Genomic DNA, 13,278 nt, shown 5'->3' on the forward strand with positions numbered 1-13,278 from the left:
GCTTATAAAGTTAACATATATATGAACTGAAAAACAGTAGGTCACGTTTGGCATTGCAGTGATGATTGGCCTGCCATGTGGTGTGCTTTATTTGCTTTCTTTGTTACCTAAGATGGCTAGCTCTTGTCCGGAAGTCATGGTAATATTTCCTTAAGACCTACAAAATTAGCATTGACCTTATCTGCCCTACCTACCACACCACTCTCCATTTACTCTTCATTTTCTTCCACTCCAGAACAAATGAACTTGGATGTTTTTAATCAGCCACAAAGCTACTGGGGTGCTGGGGAAGGGCATGGAGACTCATGACTTTTTAGTCCAACCAGCCTATGGGACTGACTCTTCAAGGAGTGGCTGCCTGGGCCCTGGTTGAGTTCTTTCAGATAAGGGCTGGGGGCCCTTTATTCGTTGGAGTTTGGGGCTTGGGAAGAGTGACACCTATGGAGTAGGCGAGGCTCTTTCCAACTCAGGAAGGTGGAAGAGTGCTGCATATGTCAGACAGTTCACAACAACACACTGATAAAGAAGTCGAGCATAGAGATTGCTGTCTGACCACAGTCACACAGATGGAGCTGGGCTTTAAATCCAGCCTATTTGTCTCTATAATAAATAGGAAAAAAAATCACACCTAAATGTTTTCCCTACCCACACCCCACTCATCACCCACCTAACTCCAGATGTTTTGGGGTTGTTTCCCACACACCTAGCAAGTTTCTTGAGGACACCAGTTGGGTGTCCTCTGTCAACCAAGAGAAACACAAAGATTAAAATCAAGCTTTATGTGTGAAAAGCAATGGAAATGGCCGAGCATTGCCATGGGAACAGACATGCCACAGTAAACTCTGGGTTTATTGCAGAGGCTGGGGCAAGGGGAAGTTCCTAAAGCCAAAATTGCACATGTACAAGATATTTTGAAACAATAATCTTTGACCACAGATAAACGAGGGTGACAGTCTGGGGTTGAACAGGCAGTTGTTAAGCAGGTGTCCTAACAGAAGTATTTCATGTGTAAGTTTGTAGCAGCCTCCGTGTAAGCGTGTGATGGCTACTGTCAAGCTTCCCTCTGTGAGCATACTGCCTTCCTAACTTACTCGCTTTATTGTTTGTTGAGGCTGACACAGGAGACTCCATTTTGATTCAGATCACTTTCAATCCTCTAATTCAATTCAGCTCCAGCATCATCTACCTAGAGATGGTGTCAGAGTCCATAGACTGAGGGCACCGCTCCATCCCACAAAACGGTCCCTGCTTCAGATGCAGATCACAAGTATGACCTGTGCCTCTGGCCAACTGGCTGTAATCAGGGTTCTTCTCATAACCCCGTGCTCAGGTTCAACTGATTTGCTGGAGAAGTTCAGAGAAACACTTGGATTGACTGGTTTAATAGAAAAGATATGCAAAGGATACAGATGGAAGAGAAGCACAGGCAAGGAAGGTGTGGTTGGGGGTGTACACGCATCCATGCTCTCTCCACGAGCTGCCTTCAAGAAATCTCTGTGTGTTCAGCAGCCGGAAGTGCTCTAAACCCTATCCATTTAGAGTTACTGTAGGCTGGGTGTAGACATGATTGATTGCATCATTGGCCATTGGTGATCAATTCAACCTTCCCTCTCCCCTGCCAGAAAGTCCAGGGCTGGGGATGAAAATGCCAACCCTCTAATCACGTGATTGGTTCCCATGTCAACAAAACCCCCTTTCTGGAGGCTACCCAGGAGCCACCAAGAGTCACTTAATTGAACAAAAGATGTTCCCATCAGGAAATTACTGAGATTTTAGGGGCTCTATGTCAGTAACTGGGGACAAAGACTAGATATTTTAGAACAAAAAATTCTAACACTCCTATCTACAAGGGTTCTAGGAAATCTGAATTAGGAACTTGGGGCAGAGACTAAATACATATTTCTTACTATACTAGTCCCCCTTATTCCAAGACCCCCAGTGGGTTCCTAAAACTGCTGATAGCACCAAACCTCACACTGTATTTACTGTTTTTTCCCCCATTCATATGTACGTGCACTGATCTAACACTCTTTTGCTTAAGTACTCACTCACCACACACAGTGGCCATCACTCTTGCAGGGTGAGGTGTGATGGCAAAACTAGCTTGAATTTCTTTTTCTTCATATTGTAAGGCTTCAAGATTTGCTCTTACTGGAGACCTTCACAACCTCACCACATGGTTATTTTTCTTTGCTTATCAAGTCAGGATTTTTACCTTTTCACTTAAAGGAGCACTTTATGGCTTCTTTTGGCATATCCAAATTGCCAGCATCACTACTCTTACTCTTCAGGGCAATACTGCAACAATCTGATAACCAAGATGGCTACCCAGTGACTAAGGAGACACCTAACATATTCTGTGTGGATACAGGGGCAAAAGGATGGTTCAGGTCCTAGGCGGGACAGAGTGGATGGTGTGACATTTCATCATGCTGCTCAGAACAGTGTGTAATGTAAAACTTATGGATTGTTTATTTCTGGAATTTTCCATTTAATGTTTTAAGACCACATCCGGTCATGGATAACTGAAGCCATAGAAAGCAAGCCTGCAGATAAGGAAGGGCTAGTATATATCACAGTATCACAGTCTCTAAAACCAGTTTTCTTTGCACACACTAGACTATATTCTAATTTTTAGCTGCATTAGAAAACTCCAGACAGAATCAAAATGGTGTAAGATGGTAACAGTGGCAAGCCTACTTTCTCTCCTTCACTTCACAACTCAGTGGTCAAATCAAGAGGAAAGCTAGTTGTGGGTCTGAGATCCACAACTGGCAGCAGGTGTAAGGTGGGATCAGAGCTACAATAGCATAATTATGCAATGGGCAGCATCTCTTCGCTCTCCTCTCACCACTTCCCCTCTCCCCAGAGAGCCTCCTTTTCCTTTGCCCTCACTATGCCTCTTGGTCACCAAGGAGACCCCACTTGATGTTTGGGCCTGATGTGAACTTCTGTCTCTGTATTCGGTATGGTTACCCCTGCCCCCACTTGTCAGTGACCCTACTTCACCTTTTTGGGCCTTGGTTATCTGGGTGACCCTCTCAGGGTCTCTGGACTTGTATCCCATGACTTTCAACCCTGTAACACCCAAAGAACATGAGCCTAAAGTGGAGCATTTGGAAGTCAGGAACAGAATCAAAGAGGATCCCTTGTTCTCTCCCAATCTACAGAACTGTGGATAGAAGTTTTTATTTATTAACAGAAGACTTCAAAGCAGTGTTTCATATCATTCTGGCAGGTGTATGGACAACCCTCTCTCATAGCCAATGCCAGCAATAGAGGTGACACAGTCCACTTGTCAGCCTATATCCAGGGCTAGTTGTCTTAATATAAATCTTTAGGGTAGGCATTGTGGTACAGTGGGTTGAGCTACATCTTATACCAGAATACCAGTTCACGTCCTGGCTACTCTGCTTCCAATCCAACTCCTTGTTAATGTACCTGGGAAAGAGTGAGTGATGGCTCAAGCACTTGAGTTTCAGCAACCCATGTGGGAGACCAGATGAAATTATATTCCCGGTTTCAACTTGGCCCAAGATTAAGCTGTTGGAACCATTTGGAGAGTTAATCAGTTAATGGAAGACTCTCTCTCTCTCTCTCTCTCTACTTTTCAAATAAATAAATCTCTAAAATATATGTGTGTATATATCTTCCTTCAACTATATATTTATTAAAGATTATGCAAATAAGGCATTGCATCCCTATTAGTACAGGTGGTAAGTAGGTAGAGATGGTGCGAAAGGGGAAGGTGGGACTTGAATGAATGCAATTGGGAAACATGGCCTTGAACCAACAAATGAGTCTCCAGCAGGATGATTTCCACTGAAAACTTCTCTGGCAGGGGTGACCTTTTGGGGTAAGGTGGGCTTTCTGGTGTCCCTCATTCCAGCAGCCCTGAATCCAGGAACCCTGGGAGGATCACACTCTCTGAAGGTGTACTTTTTATCCCTGTTGCAGAAACGTGGCTATCACTATGTAACTAGACCTAAGAAAAGGTGTGCTTGTGCTATTTTGCTGCCATTGAAACTTGGTTCTGCTACCAGGCACATCACTGACCCTTGAGAGCCTCAGGTTACTGGGGACTAAGTTTGGGCTAATGAGACCCATCCTAAAGAGATTAGGCAACTTATATTTAGTGTAGTGGTTAAGAATGTGGTCACTGATAGCAGTTATTCTGATTTAAATCTCTGTTCTGTCACTTTAGCCTTGGGCAAGTTATTTAACCTGTTTTTATGTGTACAAAATGGTACTAATAGTAGTTCCTACCTTGTGGGATTGTTGTATATTTTACATAGAATAATATCAGCATTATCATAGTGGAAGGAGAATGTCAACATATACTACCTCTATATCACTGGTATCTATTTTTTAAAAAGATTTATTTATTTATTTGAAAGGGAGAGTCACGGGATACACACACACACAGAGAGAGAGAGAGAGAGAGAGAGACCTTCCATTGGCTTCCATCCTAATGGCCACAAAAGCTGGCGATGGCCTGGGCTGAAGCCAAGAGTGAAGAGCTTTTTCCAGGTCTCCAGGAGCCCAAGCACTCAGGCCATCCTCAACTACTTTCCCAGGCACATTAGCAGGGAACAGGATTGGAAGCGGAGCAGCCCAGGCATAAATAAAGGCCCATATAGAATGCTGATCTAGGCGGTGGCTTAACCCACTACACCACAACGTTGGCCCCTCGTATCTATTTTTAAATGTATTTACTGTCTCTTTTCTACAAGCCTGACATGACATGGGAGACCCAGGGAACTTCCCAGAGATACAATTTCCAGCCGCTTTCGCCATCACTTGGGAAACTTCTAACACAACCACAAGGGGCCCACCAGGTTTTTTTTTTTTTTCCTTCACCTTCTCGTGGTATTACCTTGCAGTACTGCACACCCAATGATCTGCCCTGAAAGCTCAAAACTCATTTCACTTTGAAGCTAGGAGATCTCAGAGAATAAACACTAAAGCATAGATCCACAATTATACAGCATCAACTCGTCATTTTACAGTTTTCAGCCTCTCAACACTAAGAGGCTTGTGGTCACCTGGAGGCACACTGCCCCTCCGTCTTGTCAAAACCATGATTGGCCTTTTGTTTGGGTAAATGTAAAGCAGGTTGCCATCTATTCTTTCTGGGGAAACAGAATTAGATGCTTTTTGAATGAAAGCTAAAATTATGTGGTTTGGAGTACAAGGGGTGTGAAATGTTCTGTTACTCCATAGAAGTTTAGATTATCCTGTGTGTGGAGCAGGTCCATCACCCACTGGTTTCCAACTTGTCTGAGTCTGGTGAGTCAGAGCAGCCCCCTGCCTTGCCCCCTGCCACAGCAAGCTTCAGGAAGCTGACAGGCAGCAGGGACATTCACTGTGATCTGGTCTCCCAAGGCCCAGAAAGCTGCCTGGGGCGCATGGAGGCCCTCCTGCAGGTGCTTCACTTGCAACACACTAAGGGGGCCTGGGAAGCAGCCCACCCAGGTTATATGCTCCAAGGTCACCTGACTCATTGGGTTAGAGCTTTGAAGGACATCATGATTCTGAAGGTGAAGGTGAGGACTGAAACAGAGTCAGGGCCTTCCAGCAAGTTCCCCACAGCTGCAATCCCAGCACATTCTACAGTTTGTCTTGAGCACTACAAGCCAGAAAAGGAGAGAACTGAGTCGATCCAAGGCCACTGGAGCCCTGTCCTGCATTGTGCTTATTTTTAAGACTTACTCTGAGAAAGTGTGTGCATGTATGCCTGTGTGCGCACGCACAGGAATTCACACACAGTACATACGAGACGTCAGCCAGGGAGGCTCCAGAGTGTTATCTTCACTTCGTACTAAAGAGCAATCTGGCAAAAAAAAAAAATTGGATTTCCTGAAAATCGAGTAGAATTGGGTCCTGAGCCCATTGTGGGTTGGGCTTTAAGATTTCACGACATGTTCTATCTAACGGGGTCTATGCAACGTTTAAGACAGAATGAGGGAACTCCAAAGTATTTTGTTTAGTGCAAAAAGCAAGGTTTAAAGAGGTTTGCGTGGTAGATCAGCAGCTATGTAAAAAATGTAAAAAGGATGAGATAGGACATCTCAGAAGCTTAGACAATGAAACAGTGCTGATGGCTGCCTTGTGCAGTATCTGTAGAACTGGGGAAAGAGGGCTAAAGATTAATTTTTTTAAGTTTTTTTTTTTTTTTATTTGAGAGGTAGAGATACAGAGAGAGGGAAAGACTGAGAGAAAGGTCTTCCACCTGCTGGTTAACTCCCCAAATGGCCACAATGGCTAGAGCTAGGCCGATCCAAAGCCAGGAGCCAGGAGCTTCTTCCGGGTCTCAAGCACTTGGACCATCTTCCACTGCTTTCCCAGGCCACAGCAAAGAGCCAGATTGGAAGAGGAGGACCAGTTTGTGTCCCAGCACCCATATGGGATGCTGGCTCCGCAGGTGGAGGCTTAGCCTACTATGCCACAGCACCAGCCCCCAGAGATTTATTTTTCTCCAAATGCTTTTGTACCTTTTGATTTTCCTAAAGCATATATATGCAAAACTATTTAAAAATACACTTTAGAAATGAATGTGAACTGATTTGTAGTCACAAACTAGCAAAACCTAGAATTTTTATTTCCTGAGATTACTTTGTAGCTGTACTGATGCCCCCATACAGACACTGAGAGTAGCAATGCACCATTATTCTCTCTCTCTCTCACACATACACATGCACACATACACACACACACTGAATAAATAAAAGCATAGTCATACAATGAACTGTCAGCTAAAGATCCTGAAAGGAGGTGAGGAAAGTGAGACTCTGGCTGAAAGGAATTCAGTAGATTCAGCAGTGGTAGTCTGTAGGTTAGCCTCTCTCCTCCCTTCCGGGCCACAGCAGAGAGCTGGACTGGAGGAGGAGCAACCGGGACTAGTACCCAGCGTCCCAACCGGGACTAGATCCCAGGGTGCCAGCGCCACAGGCAGAGGATTAGCAAAGTGAGCCGCAGTGCCAGCCTCCTCTTCCCTTCTATTCTCCCTCCCTTCCTCCCTTCAAGTGCTAGGCACTCAGCACACAGCAAGGAACACTGAGCAAGGAGCAAAGAATATTGAACATCGAGTCCTTGGTTACTTGCTTGCGTATGTGCAGACCTGGTGCAAGACACATAAAACCACCTGATTCCACTTTAAAGTGGGTGACCAGGAGCTCCTCCCTAAGCAAGTAGGGCACACCAAACGGATGTGGACTAGGTAAGGAGCTAGTTAGCAAAGGAGCTAAGAGATTTCCAGCAGTCTCCTTGTCAGAGCCATGTACCACTAAAACTTTACCCTGTCCTGTGCTGATCCAACAGGGCTGTGGGCTCAGCACACTCATTTCCCCATCCCGTACCTGAGCCTCACTGTCTCATCATGTGCTCAACGCCATGATTAGCACATGTATGCTAAGCTACATGTGGAAAGCCATGATTAGCACATGTATGCTAAGCTACATGTGGAAAGCCATGATTAGCACATGTATGCTAAGCTCCATGTGGAGACTCCCGTGATACCTTGCTGGAAATCAGCACCTGCACCAAAGCCCCTCCCAAACTCTGCTCCAATTGTGTTTTCAATTAGGGCACCAGCCCATTCCTGGTAAAGGGATCACTGGGACTTGGGCAGGTGCAGCAGGGGTCAATCTTTCTTCCTGGAGAGAGGCTGCCGCATTCACTTCTGAATGTGCACCATCCTGTTGAATAAATCCCATTCCCTTTGCACCTCACCCAAGTATCTAGTTTGAATTCTCTCACACTAGCTGCCCACTGCGGAGACCAAAAGTTGCAGTAGAACCAGCTGCGGACTCCATTTTCCACAATAACCCTGGATGTTCGATGTCTTCCTTTAGCGAATCATTCTTGAGCACTGGCTGCGTGGCACGCCCCTGCTAGGCACTGTGGGTTCCTTCATGAGCAAAACAGACCAAGATTCCATCCCAGCCTTGAGGGAGAAGGCATTGAACAGAAATCATTCCCTCAGTGTCTCCTAGTAGAAATTGCTGCATTATGAATCAACCCTGCCCTCGTGCTGAGGTTGGCCCCAGCTAATAACCGAGCAGGAGGTGGCAGTTCATGAGGGTCCATTCCTACAAGACGTGGGACTGTTTTCACAGGAGACTTTGGCCTGTAGACGCCCCATTGCCTGGCCAGAACATTCTAAGCTCCATGGCTATAGTACAAGACTCTGCTCAGATAACCCCCATTCCTGCTCCTTCCCATGTGTCAGACCTGCTTCACAGACCCTTGCTCTTCACAGGTGCCAGGGCAATAAATCTCTTGTACATCTGCTCCTACCTTGATGTCTTCCCTGAGGACTTGAACCGATACACCTGGCTTGGTGTCTGACATCTGAGCAGCCCTCAGCAATGACCTCTGCTGTGCCCCACTTATTGCCACACTCCCTCTAGCCACAGCATGGATGCATGAGATCATTGCACAGGGAGGAAGTGAGGGTGGCCCCTCCAAGATTATCTTGTGCTTGCCTTCAGTCATGCATGGCATCGCTGCCTCTGTAGAGCTTGCTCCTGTACAGTGTAGTGATTCAGAGCCTGGATTCCAGGACTAGGCTGTCATGCTTTAAGTCTCAGTTCTACATGACCTTGTGCAAGCTACGGAACCTCTCTGTGCTCTACCAGCTGTGTAAACTGCGTGTGGAGCTTGCACAGAGTTACTGACCTGAAAGGCCCAGCTGGTAACTGTCTGCCTCCAAGCAACCTGTGACAGTGTAGCAAGTATTGGGCGAGAGCCCTGCCCTACCTTGCTCTGCTGACCGCACTGCCATCCTGCACCTGTCTAGAAATAGCTCCTGGGGTTTCTGCCCCTGTTCTGAGTGACGAGGCCACATGGTACACTGGAACCACCCTTAGTCCAGGCCCAGCCCTGCTGTTTCCACCAGCAGGGTGTCTACAGATCATTTTCTTTTTCTGCTACTTAGTCTCCCTGTTTGTGAAGTCAGAAAGTTGAACATCTCTTCTTAGAGGCTGCACTTTCCTTCTAGTCCAAGAGTCTAGGAATGCATAGTGCTTCTGCTAAGCCAGTGTCATCTTCTTCTAGCCTGTCCATTAAATGTATACTTAACACATGGTGTTGACTTAGATTTGGGCTAGGCACTGGGAATTAAAAAATAAAAAGAGAGGCCGGTGCTGTGGCATAGTAGGCTAAGCTTCTGCCTGCAACATCAGCATCCCTTATGGGCGCCGGTTTATGTCCTGGCTGCTCCTCTTTCAGTCCAGATTTCTGTTAATGGCCTGGGAAAGCAGTGGAAGATGGCTTGGGCCCCCTTACCTGCGTGGGAGACCCAGCTGAAGCTCCTGGCTCCTGGCTTCAGATCGGCCCAGCTCCAGCTGTTGCAGCCATTTGGGGAGTGAACCAGTGGATAGAAGAGCTTTTCTCTCTGTCTCTCCCTTACTCTGTGTGTAACTCTACCTCTCATATAAATAAATAAAATCTTTTTTTTTAAAAAAGCCATTGCCCTCAAGTTGCCCAGAAGGGCAAGAAACAAGTGCACAGAGAATTCAATCCAACAAGGGTTTGTGACTACTGGAGATGAAAGCCGGCCTTGGTCGTTACCAGCATTTTGTCATGGGAAATGGGAGAGGTGCAGGACGTGGTTTCCTGAGCATGTTTGGCACAGAGAGGAAGGACTGTGTTTCAATGTCCCCTGGTTTAAAAAAATAAAAAACAAACGGAAAGTGTATTTATTTTCATTGAGAAGAAGAAACTGAAAACTGGAGGTTAGACAAATAGGCAGAGTTTATTTTTCTTTCATGGTCATGAGGCCAGTTAATGAGTAGCAGGATCCAAGGGAGTGTTTGAGACAGGCTGCATTCTGAGATCTCTTTGGCATTAGCAGTCTGTTCACACCAGCTCTGGGACTTCAGCTCAGCCATGCCCCCAGACCCCTGCAAGAGATGCTTCTGGTGGGGGGCTCTCCTCTGGTGGCTCTGCGTTGCCAGCTCAGGTAAGCTGGGGGTTCAGGCCTGGGGGGAATGTGTTGTAGGCAATGGCTGTGTTTCTCCAGCCGTCCACTTACGCAGTACTAACCATTGGAAGGTCCCCTAAAAGCCCTTGGCCTCTCCTAAGGTGAATTTAAAAGAAGGGAAACCCCCCCTACCATCATAATGGGAATGATAGTGAGCAGGATTCTTTCTCAGGTCACAAAAACTGAACTTCCCCTGGTTATCTGACTCATTTTTCTAAAGCCCACATTACAATCCTCTTCACCTTGCACAAGCCAGGATGACTGCAAGAAAATAAAAATCTGATTCATATGCATTTTCACGCGATAAAGAGCGATGATTTCAAGATACACTGAATTTTAACACTTAGATTTTTTTTTTCCAAACCAACAATGATTTTGTCACTGAGATTGTTAGGTGTCCTTGCTAATCCTGCCAGCCCAACTCAAAGTTCAGGTTTGAGATCCCTCTCAGTAGGATTAGTCCCTTCTAACCACAGAAGCCTGTTACGGCAACTTCCCTCAGACACCATTTGCATTGTATCTTTCCCCTGGTAAAGAACCTGCCCACTTACCTAAAATAGTGAATTAACACACCCACCCGCCCTGCGGGGAGATCACTGGAGTCTAACCAAGACTGTCTTCTCCACCAAGCAGGAGACCAGCCCCAGCAGGGTCCCCTCCCGCTGCTGCACACAGCAGATCATTTACCTGCCTTCTGCACAGTACCTTTCATTCTCACCCCCCAGCCAGAGCACATGCCATTCCTCCTGCCTAGAGTGGTTGAGACTACCCTCGGGTATTCTCTGGTTTTGTTTTTTGTTTTGTTTTGTTTTTGTATTTAAACATATTTTTATTTATTGAAAGGCAGAGTTACAGAGAGGCAGAGAGAGAGAGAGAGAGGCAGAGAGAAACAGAGAGAAAGAGAGAGAGAGCACTGTCTTCCATCTTCTAGTTCACTCAAGTGTCTGCAACAGCTGGAGCTGAGCCGATCCAAAGCCGGGAGCCAGGAGCTTCTTCTGGTCTCCCACATGGGTGCAGGGGCCCAAGGACTCAAGCCACTTTCCACTGCTTTCCCAGGAGCACCAGCAGGGAGCTGAATTAGGAGTAGAGGAGCCTGGGGCCGGCGCTGTGGTGTATGGAGTAAAGCTGCCGTCTGCAGAGTTGGCATCTCATATGGGTGCTGATTTGAGCCCCGGCTGCTCCACTTCCAATTCAGCTCTCTGCTATGGCCTGGGAAGGCAGCAGAAGATGGCCCAAGTCCTTGGGCCCCTGAACCCGTGCTCCTGGCTCCTGGCTTTGGAGCAGCGCAGCTCTGGCCATTGTGGCCACTTGGGGAGTGAACCAGCTGATGGAAGACCCCAGATGGCTGCAACGGCCGGGGCTGTGCCAGTCCAGAGCCAGGAGCCAGGAGCCTCCTCCTGGTCTCCCATGTGGGTGCAGGGGCCCAAGGACTTGGGCCATCTTATACTGCTTTCCCAGGCCATAGCAGAGAGCTAGATCGGAAGTGGAGCAGCCGGACTTCGAACTGGTGCCCATATGGGATGTTGGTGCTTCAGGCCAGGGCGTTAACTCACTGAGCTACAGCGCCAGCCCCAATAAATAAGTCTTTTTTTTTTTTTTTTTGACAGGCAGAGTGGATAGTGAGAGAGAGAGAAAAAGGTCTTTCTTTTTGCTGTTGGTTCACCCTCCAATGGCCGCTGCAGCACATCTCGCTGATCCGAAGCCAGGAGCCAGGTGCTTCTCCTGGTCTCCCATGCGGGTGCAGGGCCCAAGGACTTGGGCCATCTTCCACTGCCTTCCTGGGCCACGGCAGAGAGCTGGCCTGGAAAAGGGGCAACCGGGATAGAATCCGGTGCCCCAACCGGGACTAGAACCCGGTGTGCCGGCGCCGCAAGGCGGAGGATTAGCCTGTTAAGCCACGGCGCCGGCCCAATAAATAAGTCATTAAAAAAAAAAAAAAAAAAGAAGTGGAGCAGCTGGAACTCAAACCACTGCTCATATGGGATGCCAACAATGCAGGTGGCAGCTTTACCTGCTACGCCACAGCATCAGCCTCTTAATCTCTGTTTTCTGTGTCCTTTACGACACTTCATTCCCCTGATCCAAAGTTCAAGTTGAACATGTGTTTTCTCTCCCTCCCTTCGTGGGTGGCTTTCAAAGGTGCCAGTAGCTTCATATATGATCACCATTTGTTCCCACAAGGTGAGGGTTTGGGACTTCTGCCTCTTTTAGGACTCTTAATGTCTGCTCCAAATACAGCAGATGCTCACTGAGTGTCCTGTCACCATTGCTTTGGGGAGGCAGTGTTTTGAACAGACAAGGTGTAGGATCTCTATCAGGCTAAAGGGGATTTGAATCCTGGCTCTATGTCTCAGCAGCTGTGTAATGTTGAGGAAGTGACTTTTCTTAACCTGTAATTGGCAAGAAGCCTGCCCAGATTAGGAATTCTACATGAGACTAAATGAGATCGGACTGGCGCCACGGCTCAATAGGCTAATCCTCCGCCTGCGGCGCCGGCACACCGGGTTCTAGTCCCGGTCGGGGCACCAGATTCTGTCCCAGCTGCCCCCCTTCCAGGCCAGCTCTCTGCTGTGGCCTGGGAAGCAGTGGACGATGGCCCAAGTGCTTGGGCCCTGCACCTGCATGGGAGACTAGGAGAAGCACCTGGCTCCTGGCTTCAGATCGACACAGTCCGCTGACCGCAGCAGCCATTGGAGGGTGAACCAACGGTAAAGGAAGACCTTTCTCTCTGTCTCTCTCTCACTGTCTACTCTGCCTGTAAAAAAAAAAAAAATGAGATCACCTGTGCCCAGGGGATGATCTTTTGCAGTTGTTGATTCCCTGGTGATTTTATTAGGTGTGGCTGCCTGGGCTGGCGGAAGTGGATGAAATGGGGCTGTCACGGGCCACTCTGGGGAGAAGATGGGCGGCTCCCAGGAAGGCAGCTGTGGTGCCATTCAGAGAAGTGAGCTTGTTTGTTAGGCCTGCTTTGTCTCTGCTCAGCAGTTCTGACTGCTTAGGGTCAAAGGCACCAGCTGAATGCTTTGATTTGAAGATTGAGAGGTGGGAGGACCAATAGCAAACTCTTTCTAAACTCTTTTAGAAAGCTCATCTCTGAGCAAGCCTGGGGCCTCAGGCACGCACAAAAGGAACCCAGAAATCCTGAATAAGGCAGCAGGATTAGGGGTCAGGGCAAACTCTGCTCCAGTTCCAGACGCATGCGTGGGAAGCATTGTGGATGCTCTGGGCAAGAAAAGAGCCTGTAACACCTTGTTAGCAGGGTCTTTGGGGAGCCTTGGCCTGGCCCCTTGCCT

General features: G+C 47.5%; 1 protein-coding gene across 3 annotated transcripts in view; it reads left to right on the top strand.

The window, feature by feature from the left end:
- Window positions 1-9,818: 9,818 nt before the first annotated feature.
- The window catches only part of PLA1A (phospholipase A1 member A), a 31,924-nt gene continuing 28,464 nt past the window's right edge, over window positions 9,819-13,278 (top strand). The window contains exon 1 of one of the 3 annotated variants that reach the window (XM_062208623.1): window positions 9,819-9,964. In XM_062208623.1, the coding sequence (XP_062064607.1) occupies window positions 9,892-9,964 (73 nt within the window). In that variant the 5' untranslated portion in view covers window positions 9,819-9,891. The remainder of the gene's footprint in view (window positions 9,965-13,278) is intronic. The other 2 variants (XM_062208615.1, XM_062208631.1) reach the window with 2 other exon arrangements.

Source organism: Lepus europaeus, chromosome 2 (genome assembly GCF_033115175.1).
Source record: "Lepus europaeus isolate LE1 chromosome 2, mLepTim1.pri, whole genome shotgun sequence".
NCBI classification, from domain to species: domain Eukaryota; kingdom Metazoa; phylum Chordata; class Mammalia; order Lagomorpha; family Leporidae; genus Lepus; species Lepus europaeus.